This window comes from Podospora pseudoanserina, chromosome 3 (assembly GCF_035222485.1).
Source record: "Podospora pseudoanserina strain CBS 124.78 chromosome 3, whole genome shotgun sequence".
Taxonomy (NCBI): domain Eukaryota; kingdom Fungi; phylum Ascomycota; class Sordariomycetes; order Sordariales; family Podosporaceae; genus Podospora; species Podospora pseudoanserina.
This window is the reverse complement of record NC_085922.1, coordinates 868,754-886,147: the sequence shown is the minus strand read 5'-3', so window position 1 is coordinate 886,147 and position 17,394 is coordinate 868,754. Positions and strand designations below refer to the sequence as shown.

Genomic DNA, 17,394 nt, shown 5'->3' with positions numbered 1-17,394 from the left:
AACATAAGGTCCACAGGTACATAACCACCCACCTGGCCGTTTCAAGCACACTACCTACTCAATGCAATTTACTGTTCATCGTCCTTCGTTATGCCTTGCCAATTGTCATTCATAATCAACTTGTATCTGTTCGACGACCTCTCCTCTGACGGGCATATTACCAGGGAACCTCGTGTAAGACTTCAGGTTCTCAACACTAGAGCCATCTAACGATCATAAGTTGCACCAAGACAGAGAAATGATGTTGATGTTGATAGCAGGTTACAATTTTTCAGCTCGGCTGCATGTCCTCATGCATGTAGCAGGTCATTGGCCGCTGGGTCACATGCTTGGGTCCCGTTCCCCGCACGTAAGCACGAGAAATGTTCCCTGAACAATCAACAAAACCCTTCTACATGATCATCATCTGCCATCACGATGTGGCTTCTCAACACAATCACTTTGAAACTAGAAGAGTTCTGCGGCAATGACATTCCGCCCTATGCCATCCTGTCCCATACCTGGGATGTCCCAAGTCAGGAAGTGACCTTTGTGGAGATGCAGGGCTTGCGCGAAACCATCACCAACAAGCCTGGTTTCGCAAAGATCACCAACTTTTGCCGCCTCGCAAGTCAAAAGGGTTACGAATATGGGTGGGTAGACACCTGCTGCATCGACAAGCGCAACAGTGCCGACCTATCCGAGGCCATCAACTCCATGTACCGCTATTACTACGACTCAGGAGACTGCCTCGTCTACCTCTCCGATACCAAACCGATGGCTGACTGGGGAAGCCTATCGATTGCCAAGCTTGATGATGCTTTAAGGCCATGTCGGTGGTTCACACGCGGATGGACCCTTCAAGAGCTCCTTGCCCCTGGGACAAGATCATTCTTCGACGCCACATGGCAACCCATCACAAACAGGCACCTCGTCAGCGTTATCTCGAACATCACTAAGATTGGCGACGCCTGTCTTCTATTTCGTGACAATATCCCCGAGGTGAGCATATCGGAACGAATGGGATGGGCATCAGAGCGACATACCACACGCAGCGAAGACATAACCTACAGCCTCATGGGCATCTTCAACATTTGCATGCCTATTCTCTATGGCGAGGGGGGCAAGAAGGCATTCCGTCGGCTACAAAAAGAGATCATGCGTGTGTCCTTTGACCAAAGTCTTTTCGTGTGGAAGGAAGATGTGTCAAGTAGTGGATTTCTAGCCAGTTCACCTGCTGCATTTGCCTGCCCACCGACTCTTGGGTTATGGGCTCCTCGCAACCTCGCTCCTTTCTATATGACCAATGTCGGGTTGTCAGTACGCTTGACCATTGTCGAAATCCTGGTTGAGGACCGCACATGGGTGCCAAAAAATGTACTCGAAATCCACGATTCCGAAGACGATGAGGAAAAGGTTCAGATGGCGATCATTGGGTGCGATATCTTGAATAGTGACAACCGCTGGGTTCTCTTGTCTCTTTATGTTCAGCCTGTTCCGGGAGGGAGTTTCGTTATAAATGGGAAGCTTTCCAGAGCATACCGTCGCGTTGCAAGCCATACATGGACTGCAGTGCCAACGGGTGCATTGTTTCAAAGGAGCGGACCGAGCAGGTCAACAGATGTTTTGATACTGGAGGATGAACATTATGATCTAGTGCGCCGGGCTTCACGAGAGCATGACCACAGAACCTGGAACCGCTTCGGTGTTTCTCTCCCTCCAATTTTGCGACTAGACCTTGAAGCTAAATCTGAACCGTCTCAGACTTGAGCTCAGTCTCTTCGCCTCAGATTAGAGCTCAGTCTTTTTGCCTCAGCCACCATTGACAGAAGGTGGTTACAACCAGTAGCTTCTTAGAACCTCGAGATGAAACCCAAGCCGTTCTCCCAGTTGGCCACAACCAGATCACCTCGGCTGCAGCAGAGCGCCATTTGTTCATGTCAGGAAGAGCGGACACGCAATACTTCGGCCATATGGCCATGGGCCCTTGGTGGCCTCTTTGACCTCTGCTACCTCCCTCGTCTCTCGCCCATGCCATTCCCAGCTGAAGATTTTGGCATATGAAAGTCAGCAATCCCTTTCGGCTGACAGATCCCAGATAGGCTGCCCGTGTGTCTAATCTTGATTGAGCAATGGGAAGAAGCAAGACAGAAATCAGAACCGGGATCGGGATCGGGATCTGAATCGGACATCGGATCGGCGATGGTATTGCGTGGAGTTGGCTGTCAGAAAAGAAACTGTCAGTTCAAACTCATCGGAGAGAATAGACCATTTTCCTGGAGAAGAGTAGATACGTACAAGAGTTCTGGTAATGATGTCGCGTCAAAGTCGGGAAGGATATTCTACTTTTCAATTTTGAACGCAATCTGTTGTGCTACAATAACGATCAGCCGCCATTCAAGCCAAATGAAAAGAGGAGAAAGGGGGAAGTGAAGGAGGGGGGGGAATGAAAACAAAGAGTTTCGCTGTGGCTGTGGTGCGTGGTAGGAAGAAACACATACATCCGAGTTGACTAAAAGATGGAGGCACAGGGGCAGCGATGGTATCGGTTGGGAATAGTGTGTTCATGGGAAGACAAAGGACTGTGGGTAGAAGAGGGGCGAGAAGGAAGTCCTGCGCTTCCAATCTGATAATATGGGGTGGGAAGAGGAAGGGGTGCTGACTGAATGAGACAACCCCCCAACAGGGCATCCAGTCTGTGGCACTTTGGTCCTCTCCCGGTGCACCCAGGTTGATCCGCCAGGGTTCAGCTTCTGATGCCAGCCCAACCCTCCACGAAGACGCTGTTTGCTAGATATGAATTCTCTCGACATAAGGTAATTTGAGCCTTTGCTCCTTTCTGATGTCTCAACTAGTACTGCTGCCCCCTCCTACATCTCCGCTGAGCAGACCTTCTGTCTACCTAGGCCTATTCTGAACTATCACGAACACTGCCCAACCGACCCAAATCCCTCAGACGCTTCTCCTGGCACCCCTCTGAAGTAATCAGCGAGGGATGATGTGATGTGGAGCCTGGCAGGATATGCCGGAGGATCAAGAGGGTGAAGACGAGCAACTCATGAGCAACCTTTTCAAAAGTCGACACCCGGATTACGCGTCAGCCTATTGGTCGGAGCAACTCTTGAGGTGAAAAGAGCCAAACAGAAAGCCCCAGAATAGGTGTATCTCTGCGATCTGTGCCCGCTTGCAAAGTCTGGCTGCTTGCAACTTTCCATTCCCACAATTGTAGGTATAAATTCAACCTCTCCTCGCAAACTCCTGCTCTCTTTTCTTCTTACCTTTTGTCCAAGCATACCAACACTTGGTTGTTCAGTCACGATAACGACCCTCGTCCACCGCCCCCTCCTGCGACTCAGCAGCGCGCCCTTGCGGCCTCAAGTCTATCCGAGCTGGTATGTTTTGCAGAACTTCATTTTGTTGCACAAGCCTTTTCTTTTCCCCTCTACTCGGGCCATGCACATGGAATCGATTCTGACGTTTGAGTCTCTTGGCAACTCTCTCCAGATCCCCCCACCGCCGCCCCCCTTTTTTGCCCCCAGCATCCGGTCTTCTTTTTTAGATTCTCGGTTCGTCCCGTCATTCGTGGGGCCGTACCCAGTCAACGAAAAACTGGGAGAGCTTTGGAACCTTCGCCCGCAGCGACTGTCATCTCTCGATGGCAGTCGGTGATCACCTTTGAGATCTCGGCTACCACCACTGTGGGTGCTGGCGTGCTCCCCACCCCTCTACAGTTCCAAGCCGATTGAACCTAGCGAAAGCTGGGGGGGTCTGCTTCGGCAGTGGCACAGGTCCGACTCCTGCCTTTGCCGACACGGTGAGTCGAGTGGTGCGGAAGTGTAGGGGTTTCGTTTAACTTGGGGAGACAACACCGCTGCGCCCGCTCCTCCTGCCTGGCCGGCCCCTCTGTTCCACCTTGGTGAGGGGCTGAAAGCTATGTTTGTGGGTTACTGAAATATTGCATCGCTTAACAGGGCAACAGGAGTGTGGGCAAGGGGCTTGGGGTTGAGTGGTGGGCCGTCAGACTCATCATTCCCCTGCCAGGGCGCATGTGTTCTGACCTATGGTTGATGGCTGAGATTCCTGAAGATATTGTAATTGACAGTATGCCGATGTAGCTGCTTGTAACCTGACATATCATGAGTTCCCATGTCAATGCAAACCAAGATAGATATCACCATTTGCATGCCAAGATAACGCGACTCGTTGGGTACGTGCAACAAGACATTACCTTTCCTCTCACTTACATGACATTGCGATATTGTCGTTCAACCATAGACCTTTTGAACCTTTCGGTTTGTTCTGAAATTCGATTCGAAAGTAGGCCAAACGTACTTCCAAAAGTCTTTTCAAGACTTATCAAGACTAGTCAAGGGACTTTGATCCACTACCTAGTTTAAAACGTGGACTGGAGGCTGTTAGATATCGTGATACTTGACTTGGTAGATACCCAAAGTGGCGGTGACAAAGGTGAGGTATAATAAGGCTCTCCAAGCCGTGCCCCCGTGCACCATAGGAACATTAAAACTATCCAAGGAGCCCCTTCAGACTCATTTAACACGCAAAAGGTTGATGAGCTGTTTTCGAGAAAGTACCAGGTAAATAACTTTTCACAGCGAGGCAAAATACCCATCATGTATTCACAAAGGTGAATATAAACAGCTTCAGAAGTGGATGCCAATGTAGATGTTTTGTCTTGACGATGTTTGGATGACATCAAGAAGACATTCCCACCCCCCAAGACGGGCAACCAGACGCCAGAGAATCTCATCATTGTCTCGTTAGCAAACGAGCGCATCTTCCATGTGGCAAGCAAGCGCGAGAAATCTCGTCGAGCTCCAATCCCAAGCCAGCGTCTTCCGTCCAAGCACATATCCAGCAGCATCAGTAAGCGACAGTCAACATCCTAAGCTAGGATGAACATCTCCAACTGAGACATAGCGTTGCTGGCTTGGTCCTCGCGGCCATCGTCCTCTTCTGTGCCCTCATAATGAAGAACTCGAAGACATGCTAGACACATTCAATTGAAGGAACATTGGGTCTTGTAGGGTTAAATCCCGATTTGGTGATATGGGTGAGGTTACTGGCCGTGGGAGCGGATTATATGCTGGTCAACAAAGCTGCAAGGGTTAAGCTCAGCTAAATGCTCTCAATTAATCAACGACGTAGATTCGGCTGGCTATCACCAAGACGTGGTGAATGTCTACGCCAGACCGGGCCAGTCCAGTTTATGACAGCTTCTCTGACCAACGGGAGGTCTAGGATGCCGGTCATCATTGACTACGGTGAGAAAGGAAAAGCACAGTTACCAACAAATCGCCAAGGACCAGACGAATGCCGGGAATGCGGAGGTGGAGCACCTCGGCATCATATGCTTACATCGAACTCGGCACGCTCTTACAGCCGCGTCCATCAAGCTCCGATCTCGAGGAGGTCCGACAGTCCATTGTCCTGATGTGTGGAAGCCGAGAGCTCATTCACGAAGCCGAAAAGCCATTGGCTATCCGGCCCGTCCGGTGTCGCTCTTGGAACATGGCGGAAAAATTGGATGCCCCACATTCCGTTTTGGCGGGAGTTGGAATGTGGTGGTGGGGTCCTGATGCCGCATTTGATGGGCATCTCGGGCTTCGAACTTGAGCCGTGGAACAGGAAGAGCCCAGCGACACAATCATGCATCCAAAAATCGAAGAAAACAAATCCATTTTCCCTCTCGGCCGAAGACGTCACTCGTTGATCCCCCGGGGCAAGGACAGGCGGAGGTTGAAAAGTGGATCGATTTCATTGGCCGTCTAGCGGGATTTTCCGAGGTCCGATCCTTCCGAGAATGGTCCGCCACTGTCACCCCTGGCCCTCCCCAACAGCGCTAGGCTAAAGATGGATCGGTCCAACTTTTTTTACCTCAACGACCCGCTCCCTCCCTCTCGACCGGTGCATTTGTTTTTCTTTGAACCACTACCTCCCCTTCCAGATCCTCGTTGCCGCCGCACGAAGACCATCATCATCACCGTCAAAATGTTTGCCTCCAGAATCCAGACCCGCGCCTTCTCGGTGTCGGCCCGCCAGGTATGCACCATCGCCAACACCACTGCACATACCACCACCAAGCACTAGTGCGGGGTGATGAATGGCATGCGCTGACTGGTTTTGACTTGAACAGCTCTCCAAGGTTACCGTCCTCGGTGCCGCCGGTGGCATTGGCCAGCCCCTCTCTCTTCTCCTGAAGCAGAACCCCAGAGTCACTGAGCTCGCCCTCTACGATATCCGTGGCGCCCCTGGTACGTCGTCGGAACCTTGGAGCTAATTAGCTCCGAGAGCCTCAGCCTCGCGTTCGTCCCATCAATAGCTGACAGTTCTTGCCACCCTCAAACAGGCGTTGCTGCTGATGTCTCCCACGTCAACACCAAGTCCACCGTCAAGGGCTACGAGGCCACCCCCAGCGGCCTCGCCAGCGCCCTCAAGGGCTCCGAGGTCGTCCTCATCCCCGCCGGTGTTCCCCGCAAGCCCGGCATGACCCGTGATGATCTCTTCAACACCAACGCCTCCATCGTCCGCGACCTCGCCAAGGCCTGCGCCGAGTCCTGCCCCGAGGCCAACATCCTCATCATCTCCAACCCCGTCAACTCCACCGTCCCCATCTGCGCCGAGGTCTTCAAGTCCAAGGGTGTCTACAACCCCAAGCGCCTCTTCGGTGTCACAACCCTTGACGTCGTCCGTGCCTCCCGCTTCGTTTCCGAGAAGAAGGGCACCGACCCCAAGGATGAGAACATCACCGTTGTCGGTGGCCACTCCGGTGTGACCATCGTCCCCCTCTTCTCCCAGTCCAACCACCCCGACCTCTCCTCCGACGCCGAGCTTGTCAAGCGTGTCCAGTTCGGTGGTGATGAGGTTGTCAAGGCCAAGGATGGTGCCGGTTCCGCCACCCTCTCCATGGCCATGGCCGGTGCCCGCATGGCCGACTCCGTCCTCCGCGCTGCTCAGGGCGAGAAGGGCGTCATTGAGCCCACCTTCGTCGACAGCCCCCTCTACAAGGACCAGGGCATCGACTTCTTCAGCTCCAAGGTTGAGCTCGGCCCCAACGGTGTTGAGAAGATCCTCCCCGTCGGCAAGGTTGACGCCATCGAGGAGGGTCTCCTCCAGGCCTGCTTCGCTGACCTCAAGAAGAACATCGAGAAGGGTGTTGCCTTCGTGGCCTCCAACCCCGGCAAATAAATGCAGCCGTTTTATCCTACAAGCAAATAAAATAATGATGGCCTAGCCTTTTTCTTTTTGGCAACCGGCCCAAAAGACCTCGTGCGGATGAACCTCGGCAAACTGTGATGGCGGTGATGAATGCGGCTTAACAAAAAGACATAGGAGAGGGCGTGTGGTGCATTGCGGGCAACAAAAGTATGGTTGATGGATGTCTCGGGTTGCTGGTACCAGTCCAGCTGGGAGACAAGTGTTTTTAGCAGGCGACAAAACGGGATGGCGTCTTGTGTTTGCTTTTTGCTTGAAGGAGCCTCTGCGAATAGAACATGTTCTTTTCCAGCATAGAGCAGGATGTCTCTTTTGTTGTGGCTTTGCTTGGCTTGTGTCGAGGTAGCCTTTAGACAGCCTTCACCACTGTATTAACTATTCTCTTTTCTTTTTGTCACAAAAATGTTATGACTGATTCCACTCTTACCACCTTTGCGTTGACCAGGACATGGGATTCGACTGGACTGTGTTAGTTAGCATGCATGAACAGAAGAGGAGAGGACCCCGTGCTGTTTCGGACAAACTAAATGTTTGCTATAGGGAGAATGTTATCAGGTAGTTGGCTCCTTTTATTACCCAGCTCCAGCACTACTTTCCCTATCTATCCCTTAGGTACTTGGAGGCAGACCATGTGTTTGTTCTGAGGTATACAATCTCTTGACCAACCAACGACCGCTGGCGTGGCGTTGGAGTCATCTGAATCCGGTTTCAGAAGTAGGCACAGGTGATGGTGAACAAGTTACATTAAACAGAGCCAACGTCTAGCCTGCTGTAAAGAAGGAAAACGGCGGTTATATTTTGTACATACTGCTCGTGGCCAATGAGTGGGCGCAGCGAGGAAGAGGTGGATCGTTTATAGCAGATACACTGGAAACCATAACCACCATAGCCCATCCCACACCACCAAGCCACAAAGCCAATCTCAACACGAAATCCATAGTCATGACATCACATTCTTTTATTGTACATTCAAAACTCTATAAATAGTACATTTGTGTAAAAGCCCTAGCTCCAACCCACCCAATCCCAAAACCCATCTTTTCCGTTCCCACCCAACCCCTGACACAATCATTCATCAAAGGTATAATACGTGCCCTCCGCTCTAGAACACTTCTAACCCCTTATGTATTCCAAATAATAAAACAACCTTTAATTCCTCCCCCATGCCTCCGCCAGCCTCCTCTTATTCTCCTCCAGCTTCCTCTCAAACTCCTTCACCTGCTCCTCCCTCTTTCTATCCTCCTCTTCTTCCTTCTTCTTGCGTTCCTCCTCCTTCCTCGCCCTCTCCCTCTCAAGCTGCTCCGGTCTCCTCTCGGCAATGTCCCTCGCCTTGAGGTCCGAGAACAAGAACTTGAGAACGATTTCGATAGCATAGCAAGCAACATAATCCAGCACCATCACCGCTGTCATGGTAGTCTTGAACTCCTCGGTGAAGGGCACGAGCTTCATCTGTTGGTTGAGCTCAGGGAGAAACTCGGTGGAGCAGGAAAATGCAATGGCGGTGACGCCAAGAATGCCCCAGAACATGCCCCGGTTCTCCGAGAGCGATTCGCGGAAGGGACGGCCCTGATAGTTGACGGCAAAAGTGGAGATCTGCTGGATGAGCTGAAGGAGGTAGACGGCCGAGTTGAGAAGGGAGGGGGAGAACTCGGCCTCGAGATCGACCATTTCGGAGCGACTAATACGCTCAAGTCAGCATGCGAGTAGACAGCAGGCGGGGAAGATGAAACTTACGGCTCAAGCCTATCGCAAAACCGGGCAATGTAGATAAGCGTCGCGACATGAACAGCAAACTGGCCAAGAATGGACCCGATGATGTAGAAATTGAAGATATTCGGCTGCGGTCTCTCCTTGGACAGACCCTCAACGGATTTGGCGCGGGAGATAGACAAGAAGCAGACGCTCATGAGCATACCACTGATGGTGATCTGACCGTCGCCAAACTTGATACCCTCGAGGTACAAAACACTCAAACTGTACGCACTAATCAGGCAGTTGAGAGCGAGAATCTTGTACATTTGAATGGTGGCAACAAGGGTGCAACGACCTTGGCGGATAATGTTGGGAATGGCAATGACGTTACGGAGCTTGGAAGTGAAGGGGGCGGCGACGGAGGCATCGCCCAGCTTCAGCGAAGGGGGCTCATCGTCAAGCTCAGCGTCCATCATGGATTGTTGAAGCTTGTCGGCAAAGTTGGTGGCCTTGGCCACAGCATCAGATTGCTTAGCTCTCCGCGGGTCTTGGTTGATGAGTTGCTGAGCGGCAGGAGAAGTCACAGTCTCGATGTCGGTGCCGTTGGCCTTGGCGAGCTGGGCGACTGCGACACCTCTCTTGGCAGCCTCGCGCTCCATGGCCTTCTCGTAGTGGGGGTTGCTGGGTCCAGGGGGGTACAAGTGAGCGATCATGGCAGGAACGGGGGGCGCAGGCTGGTTCCATCTCTTCATCAGGTCGACCTGCTTCTGGTACATGCCCTTCATCCGTTGGTCGCGTGCGTGTTCGGCAATGCGTGTCAGATCCTGTTGAGTGCCGTTGAGAAGAGCAACACCAATGTGGGCTTGTTTGAGCGCACCGACATCGTTGGTACCATCGCCAGCCATCAGAGTGTAGTAGCCCATATCCTTGAGACCCAAGAGAATATCCTCCTTTTGCTTGGGCGAAACACGGGCGTACACCCACGTGTGGCGCAACAGAGTCTTCCAGCCAACTTGATCTTTGAACTTGTTCAGAGCATAACCGGTAACACAGAGATCCTTCGTCTTGATAATCTGAGGGTCGATAGGCTTGGTGGGGTCAACCTCAATTTGAACCTTGTCGTCGACGCTGCGCCAGACGAGCTTCTCCTCACCATGCACGCTGTGCTCAGGGGAATCCAAGATGAGAACATCCCGGTCGACGATTTCCACCTCCTTGGCGACGTGAACAGCAGTAAGCGGGTTATCTCCGGTAATCATGACGACACGGTGGCTGCTCTCGTTGAGCATGCGAACCGCCTCCTTGGCATCATCCTTGAGAGGGCACTGAAGAACCAAGAAACCAGCAAAAGTAAGTTCCGATTCCACCTTCTCACGCTTCAAGTCGTTGATCCTGCTCATACCAAGCTCGTTATCCACAGATAAGTGCTTGTAAGCCAACGCCAAGACACGGGAGCCACGGCGAGTGAAGTACTTGTACGTTTCCTCGTAGTCCTTGGGCACAGTGACCAGCATCTTCATGATCGTCTCGGGGGCGCCCTTGACGGCGACAAAAGTACCCTTCAGTCTTTGGTCGGCCTTGTTCTCAGTGGCATGGATGGTGGCGACAGCGCTCTGGCGCTTCAAAGCAGAAGAAAACTGGAAACGGCGCTTGATCTGAACGGTGCCAGCAATGCCGGTAATCGCAACAGTGGTAGGTTTGCTAGTCAAGGTATCATTCTTGCCCAAGGACCAACCAAGAGCGTTGAGTGTAGCCTTTTCCATCGGGTCTCCAACAACCTCCCCTTCGTCAAGCTTGACAAGAGCATGCGCAGTGGCAAGGACGAGGGTGGTCTCGAGGCCAGCATCGTGGACCTTGGTCATATGGCTATGGGCGCCATCGGTCTCCCTAGGGGTGTCAGTGCCAGAGTGGCCCAGGCCAAGACCAGCGATACCCTCAACCACGAGGTCTTCTCCCGTGAGAGTGCCAGTCTTGTCGAAGCATGCCACATCGATGCGGCCAGCGAAGGGAATTCTGAAGGGTTCAGTGCAGAAGATAGCGAACTTGGCAAGAGCAGCCAAACTGGTGTTGACGGCCAAGCTGAGTTCCATAGGAAGCTCAGGGGGCACGACGCTTGTGGTGATGAGAATGCAGTCCAACAGAAGCTTAGATCTCTTGCGGTCCTTCTTGACACCCTCGTCCCAGACATACCAAGAGGCAGCAAGAGCAAAGATAAGCAAGAACAAGATGAAGAACAGAGCCTCGGCGTTGTTGGCCGAGACGCGTTCAGTAGAGTAGATCATGGTACGAACCAAGCTTCCCTGGGAAGTCTCGAAACCAGTCTTGGTGACAATAGCCATGGCTCCGTTGTCAGGAGGCGCGGGAACGCCTGAAGCAAGCTTAGGCCTCTCCTCTTCAGTGTTGCCATGGGTAATCTGCAAGACCTTGGTGCCTCCCCAGAGGAAGGAGTTCTTGTCGAGACCCTCGATATCGATTTCAGCCTCGCCGGGACGAAGTTGAATTGAATCCTTGAGAAGAGGAGTACTCTCACCGGAGAGCATGGCCTCATTCACAATCGCAGTACCCTCGACCAAGATCATATCGCAGGCAACACCGCTATCCTCCTTGGTGCGCGAGACTGAGACCAAATCGCCAGGCAGAAGCTTGTCGCTCTGGATTTCAGTCCACTTGCCGAGGCGATAGACGTAGATGTTGTAAGGCTTGATGCTCATTCCTCGGAATTCAACAAGGGTGCGCTGACGCTGCCAGACCACGGTGCTTTCGAACATGACGAGCATGAACAGGGTGAAGAGCGAGTAGTACCAGTATTCATCTAACAACCAGAGACCCACGCAAAACAGCTGGAACACAAAGAACGGGGCGACCGCGTGTTCCTTGAAGAGCTCGGTGAAAGTTGGGACTGGGATGTCGAAAGTGTTGGTGCCATAGTGCTGCTCGAGGCGCTCCAACTCGGAGGCGCTGGTGATACCCCTGGATTTCTGGAACTTCTCAAGCTTTGGGGCAGGGCTAGCATCGATGTCGTAGGCAAGGGTACCGAACTTCTTGGTCTCGGGATTGTAGAGAAAACGGCGCTTTTGGAAAAGGAACGAGAGGTTGGGCTTGCCTCCGACCTGGACATTTTTCAAGATTAGACCCTGTACTTGTTCTTTGCTTTCCGAGAAGCCAGAATGTCGGGGGTTTGCGAGGGCTCACCTTGTCACGAACAAGCTTGCAAATCTCAGCAGAGCCGGCATTCGCAATTGGGACAACCTTGATCAGTTTCGCATCCTCGATGGTGCGGACCTTCCGGGCGGTGAACGTGGCATCAAGGTTAACGCTCCAGTGTGTGCAGAGCCAGGTCAGCGCCTGGACAGTGATGATAGAGCCAACCCAGACAAACGTCCATTCCTGCGCCCCGATGTGTTTGTTGTAGAGTTCCTCGCTGAGATAGTATCGTAGAAAAACGGGCCATATTATGGCAAACGGCCAAATGTAGGCATGCTGGGCCAGAGGCAGCGGGCGCAGCAGTTCAGCGGACTGAATCTGCGAGTTATCGACGAGCGGCGCCATGGCTGGCCGATGTTACAGAGAAGAAGGGAAAAGAGAGAGTGAGAAGAGATTATCCGTCTATGGTGTCCACATTGATGATGGCCGCCGTGGCGGGTCGTTCTCTATTCGGTGGTCGTCGCGTTGCGGTGGCTCGAGAGATGACGGAGCCGTGGGAAATTTGGCGGCAAGACGGAGACGTGAACAGCGCAGCGCCGAAGGCCATAGGATGCAATGGAATTAGGTGTGCTTTTGCCTCCAATTAGGCTTAGCGTCCCTTTTTCCTGGGACGCCACCCCAGGCCCCCCGCCAGCTCTTCGTCAGCTGCCGCCACGTGGGGGCCAAACAGTTGACGTGGGGAATGTGCCGAAGAACAGCCGCCATCTTAACGACATCCGACTTCAACATTGATCCGAACGGCAGCATTGCTGAATATGCCAGACGTATTGCAACTATGAAAGAGTGTGTTATGGACATATTACCTTACGACATGACGGTTGACTGGCGCCACGGGGGTGTCACCAGCAGTTTCATGTGTTATTATTCAGATCATACTTCATTCAAGCTTGGTACCCACCGAAGCTCGACATACCATAATGACCTATCCCACAGAAAAATGAGGTTATCTTGGCCCATCCCACCGTCCCATCTCATTAGCCACCCTGGACATCATGGCCGTGTGGAAATAAACACACCAAGGTATAACAAAAGCTATCCAATAGCCCAGGGGGTAGCCCCTAGTGTAAAAGGTTGTCCCAATTAAGGTATCCAAAGTTACCAGCGACTGTTTTATGACGCCAACAGAGCATTGCCGGGACCCAATCAGAGTTACTATGACCATATTGCGGAACAGGGACTTATATACCTGTATACCATAAACACACCTTAGTCAACCTGGTACAGAGCCATTGTCACTTGAGACTCTTACCCGTGGACGAATACCATAAGCAAGTAAATTCCTTAAATCATCACAGTCGCCACCCAACTAAATCAACATCCTGAATGGTACTTGTAGGTTATTGACTGCTGCCATATGCTACTGACACCACAGCATCATTTTGGACCCGATATCGATGACAAGATTCGACTTTGTTTGACTTAATGTTGTTTCAACTCAGCGTATCCATCCATCTAACATATCCCTGAGTTTTTGATGAGTGCCATGCGCAGAAGAGGATGTCACCACGACGACCAAGTCAACTCACTCTCCATGGTATAGTATTTTCAGGTACCACTTAAACACGCATATATAAGTGTTGTTTCCATCCATTATTCATGGCCTTCACTTTCCCCTTTCTTGTTTTGTCCTGACTCGAGTCGCGGCTGATTTCTATATTACCACTCACTAAAGAATTCTGCCAGCCCCACAAAATTTCAGGTACAAATCAAGTCGCTTCCGCTGCTGCCCTCTCTCTCTTTTCTCTTCTCTCTCCAACCTCTTCCACCTTGCAATCTCTCTTCCTCCCGCTCCCACCCAGCACCACCACAGCCTCAAGTGGTTTCAACTCCCCTGGTATGCCAGTATCCGCTTCAATTGATATTTATCACGACTTTTTCTGTTCTTCTCTTGCTGATCGCCTTTGCACTAATTCAATCGAATACAATGGGAAGAGGTCCGATTCACAAGCACTCATGGGACAAATCCACCCTGGCAAGTCGACCAAAGGTATGTTACATCGCTACTTGCCTATCGCGACGACTCATTCCAGTCTTGAACTGACATTCTCCGCCTTTTTGCACAGAAGATTTCAAACAGAACCCCATGGCGGGGATATATTCTCCGCTTGTCGACGATTTGCCGCACTACGAACCGTTGATTCCGCTCCCTGCTGCCGCCAAAACAAGAAGAGGGCGATGGCCCAGAAAACTCCATCCCCCGATCCCGCTGGCGATTTCGCCATTTCGGATCTCATGACTCCCGTTGGCGGACCCATCATTCAAGTAAGCCCACACCTCTGGTGTCGCAGCGCACTCATTTTCTTTCTTTTCTTCGACATGCTGCCTGTGTCGTATATCACGTCGACGCAAAAACGGGAAGAATTTTCGAGCGATTCTACTGCGGCAGCTGCCATTTATCACGATGGCGGTTGGAGATCCATTGTAAATCTTTCCTCACCGGACTGCAGGAGTCTTGTTTGCTTCATCCTCTACAGTTCCAAACCGATTGAACCCTGGCAAAAGCGACCGCCATTCCAAACGTCCCCTACTTTGGGGAAGGGCGGTACCCTTGGGTGTCTGTTTACAGCGGCAGAGGTCCAATTACTCTGGTTGAACTCGGTGATTCGAGTGGCGCGGAACTGTGAGGGTTTTGCTTACGTGGTTAGGCGTTTCCGCCCTTCCCGCTTGGCCGGCCTTTCAACTTGAACATATGGTGATCTCACAGGGGGAGGCTGATAACTCAATTTGTGGAAATGGTTGGCTGCATACTAATGAGAGGAATACTATACGTTGGGAGGTTCGGGTTTTGCTGGGCATCATTTTGATGTTGGTGTTGATGCAGATGGCTGGGAGGGTGACGTATCCTGGGTGTACGAGTAGCCACCATACATGTAGTTTGGGGACATCGAATTTGGCATGAGGGCATGATCTTTTCGTTCAGAGAAGGCTCTAAATTTGTGCTTAAAAATTGACATGTGAAAGAGTAAGTCACGTATCCTACGATGTCTTGGTCTCACAATGCTGATCATACACATGCAGTGCGGTCAACCAACTCTTCGTCCTCAACGGACCGAACACCGAAATCAACATGGTCGAGGATCATCGCATCAACGGCGAAACGATTCCAAGTGGCGCGCAAGATCCCAGCCGCCGACAAGAGCTCAACGAAGCCCTCTGGCTACCCATGTGGCATTTGCACCTATCGAAAGGTTCGTCGGTCTCTTGCGGCACATGGCTCACAAATACTGACCTTCTCTCCATAGACAAGATTCTTTGACTACCCAGTTGGCCTTTATGGTAGCGCTCCAGGCGTCGTGTTCAGCACCGGAGACAATGCTAAATTCTCCGTCGGCATGAACTGCCCCGACACTGCCTTGGGTGGAACGAATTCTATTGGGCTCTTGGTCGGACACAATGCCGAAGGCGTTGCGGAGCGCGCAGACGGAAATGGCTACGCTCCCGAGACAGCCAGGACGAATGGGCACACTTGCACTGGCCGTCGAGCTGCAGACTTGGGGTCCGTCAACTACGCCATTCTATCTGTTCAACAAGGTAGGTGGTGTAGGGATTGCGGACGACAATAACTTCGGCAATCGATGTCCAGAACAGAAGACGATATAACATCTCAGTCATCAGCTTTGTTGTAACAAGCGACACACGTCTGCAATAGCTGTGAACAACCCTCCTCCATCGTACAACACCCCTCTTTCCCTCTCAACCCTGCCAAACCGCCGGCCCCGGAGCTTTGTAGCTCGTCCGAACAGGATAATACGACCACACCAACCCGGGATCATTCCTACCGTACGCCCCCGGGAAAGAAACCAGCGGGCCCGGCCGCCCACTCCCCCCGCCCACAACCTCAACCTGAGCGCAGTTGATGTAAAGCTGGGCACCACCCGCCGACTGAGCCTGGTGTAGAGCAATACTCTCCACACGAACAAGATACTTTCCGTTTGGCACCTCTTTGGGCACATTAAAGTACACTTCTTTCTGGTCTACCCCATCAATTTTGTCAGCATACCCCTCTCACACTTTTGATCCGCAAGAAAAACGTACTATAAGCAGGCCAATTCTGCTCCGAACTCCCCAGCTGCCCGTTCGGCCCAGCTTGGGCACTGATTTCCCCCACTTTGAACCACACATTCCCCGCCGGCTCCCACGTGTTGATGTTTGCATTGTCGGGCACGCGAGCCATGTAGAAGGACACGGGGCCAAAATGGGTGACGGCTGACATGGCGACAAAGCCGAGGCGGGTGCCGGCTGTGACGGTCGCGGTGGCGGTGCCGGTGCGCATTTGGTAGCAGCGCATGTCGTTGCTGTTTACATCTGTGACGCCGGCGTTGGACTGGTAGTTTTTGGATTGGCGGACGAAGCCCCATTCTTTTGTTTCCGGGACGCCGTCGACGATTAGTTTGGAGAAGCGGTCTGGGCCGGAGGGTTAGTCTTGGGGGTGGGAGAAACAAAATAAGGGGGAAAGGGGGGTGGGTTAGTTACAGTGAGCTTCTGCGCCTGTGGCGGCGAGGAGGAGGAGAGCTGTTGGCTTCATTGTGGTGGTGGTTCCGGGTGGTGAGTTTGGGGATTGTTGAATGGCAGGGAAGTCTAGGGGTAGGAGTGGTGTTGACAGACTTATATGCTTTCGTGCTGGTGATGTCCCACCACCCCGTAAACATCCCCTCGGAGGCTACAAATACCGACTTCAAGTGCTATAAATGGCCAAGACGTGAACAGGTTTGGCCAAGTTGACAGCCTGGAATCTCGTGCTCCCATTCCGTCAGTGCCTTGTGCCAATATCGCTGGCCAGTTGAGCGCCATGGTGGGTGTTTAGCCTGTTTGCCTAAATGAAGTCCTAGTTGACAGATTGGGCATGGGGGTAGCACTCCCGGCAGAGGTGACATGGAGCTTGTCCCAGAACGGAAGAGAAATCTGGGGAACATGAAGTGGCTGTTCCCGAATGTCGGCAACTGGGCGGGCGAGCGGGGAGTGGTCTTCCTTTTTCCCGCGTTGACAAATGTTGCGTAGGTAGACGAGCGGGAAGGTTGAACGGTATTTATGCTGGAACCACATGGTAGTTATGGGCTGCTGCCGTGCATCTGCTGATCTTCTCCGGAGATGGTAGCTTCGGTCATGAAAACCAGACGCCAAAAGGTACTCTACGCGTCTGGGCCATGAAGTCGTCATGTCCTTGACATGACCTAAGAAAAGTGAGAGCTAGAAGGGGTAAAATCGGAAAGTTACCTACGGTCCCGGTCAAGTAGACATGGCAAGGGGAATGACTCGTGGAAGACATGTGCTGATTGATAAGGTGAC

At 52.2% G+C, this 17,394-nt stretch overlaps 7 protein-coding genes across 7 annotated transcripts; 5 read left to right on the top strand and 2 right to left on the bottom strand.

Moving 5' to 3' along the window:
- Positions 1-417: 417 nt before the first annotated feature.
- Positions 418-1,749, top strand: QC764_302610 (uncharacterized protein; the record flags this gene model as incomplete). Its single annotated transcript, XM_062945375.1, has 1 exon — positions 418-1,749. One exon carries the CDS (start codon positions 418-420, stop codon positions 1,747-1,749), a length of 1,332 nt encoding a protein of 443 aa, XP_062801336.1.
- A 1,252-nt stretch (positions 1,750-3,001) lies between these two features.
- On the top strand, positions 3,002-3,725 carry QC764_0049280 (uncharacterized protein; the record flags this gene model as incomplete). Its single annotated transcript, XM_062940383.1, has 3 exons — positions 3,002-3,105; positions 3,293-3,371; positions 3,642-3,725. The coding sequence occupies 3 exons, from the start codon at positions 3,002-3,004 to the stop codon at positions 3,723-3,725; spliced, it is 267 nt and encodes an 88-aa protein (XP_062801335.1).
- A 1,677-nt stretch (positions 3,726-5,402) lies between these two features.
- MDH1 (Malate dehydrogenase, cytoplasmic) lies at positions 5,403-7,531 on the top strand. The gene is made up of 3 exons (XM_062945374.1): positions 5,403-6,039; positions 6,134-6,251; positions 6,347-7,531. Exons 1-3 carry the CDS (start codon positions 5,851-5,853, stop codon positions 7,183-7,185), a joined length of 1,146 nt encoding a protein of 381 aa, XP_062801334.1. The 5' UTR covers positions 5,403-5,850; the 3' UTR covers positions 7,186-7,531.
- Positions 7,532-8,244: 713 nt separating this feature from the next.
- SPF1 (putative cation-transporting ATPase 1) lies at positions 8,245-12,668 on the bottom strand. The gene is made up of 3 exons (XM_062945373.1): positions 12,097-12,668; positions 8,947-12,014; positions 8,245-8,890 (listed from the first exon to the last, which is right to left on the bottom strand). Exons 1-3 carry the CDS (start codon positions 12,451-12,453, stop codon positions 8,362-8,364), a joined length of 3,954 nt encoding a protein of 1,317 aa, XP_062801333.1. The 5' UTR covers positions 12,454-12,668; the 3' UTR covers positions 8,245-8,361.
- Positions 12,669-13,671: 1,003 nt separating this feature from the next.
- QC764_0049250 (uncharacterized protein) lies at positions 13,672-14,344 on the top strand (the record flags this gene model as incomplete). The annotated part of the gene is made up of 2 exons (XM_062940382.1): positions 13,672-14,095; positions 14,172-14,344. The coding sequence occupies exons 1-2, from the start codon at positions 13,945-13,947 to the stop codon at positions 14,342-14,344; spliced, it is 324 nt and encodes a 107-aa protein (XP_062801332.1). The 5' UTR covers positions 13,672-13,944.
- Positions 14,345-15,175: 831 nt separating this feature from the next.
- On the top strand, positions 15,176-15,708 carry QC764_302585 (uncharacterized protein; the record flags this gene model as incomplete). The annotated part of the gene is given in 3 exon segments (XM_062945372.1): positions 15,176-15,296; positions 15,373-15,639; positions 15,644-15,708. Coding segments are annotated over 3 exon segments (453 nt in total).
- On the bottom strand, positions 15,673-16,633 carry QC764_302580 (uncharacterized protein; the record flags this gene model as incomplete). Its single annotated transcript, XM_062945371.1, has 3 exons — positions 15,673-16,082; positions 16,144-16,512; positions 16,582-16,633. 3 exons carry the CDS (start codon positions 16,631-16,633, stop codon positions 15,802-15,804), a joined length of 702 nt encoding a protein of 233 aa, XP_062801330.1. The 3' UTR covers positions 15,673-15,801.
- Between the last annotated feature and the right edge of the window lie 761 nt (positions 16,634-17,394).

What these genes read in the sequence shown, in the direction of transcription:
- MDH1 (XM_062945374.1), top strand. Translation starts at nt 5,851, where the DNA reads ATGGATCGGTCCAACTTTTTTTACCTCAACGACCCGCTCCCTCCCTCT. An exon ending in TCTCGGTGTCGGCCCGCCAG is followed by an intron (nt 6,040 to 6,133) that starts GTATGCACCATC and finishes TGACTTGAACAG; the next exon opens with CTCTCCAAGGTTACCGTCCT. An exon ending in CGATATCCGTGGCGCCCCTG is followed by an intron (nt 6,252 to 6,346) that starts GTACGTCGTCGG and finishes ACCCTCAAACAG; the next exon opens with GCGTTGCTGCTGATGTCTCC.
- SPF1 (XM_062945373.1), bottom strand. Translation starts at nt 12,453, where the DNA reads ATGGCGCCGCTCGTCGATAACTCGCAGATTCAGTCCGCTGAACTGCTG. An exon ending in GCAAGCTTGTTCGTGACAAG is followed by an intron (nt 12,015 to 12,096) that starts GTGAGCCCTCGC and finishes AAAAATGTCCAG; the next exon opens with GTCGGAGGCAAGCCCAACCT. An exon ending in TTTTGCGATAGGCTTGAGCC is followed by an intron (nt 8,891 to 8,946) that starts GTAAGTTTCATC and finishes TGAGCGTATTAG; the next exon opens with TCGCTCCGAAATGGTCGATC.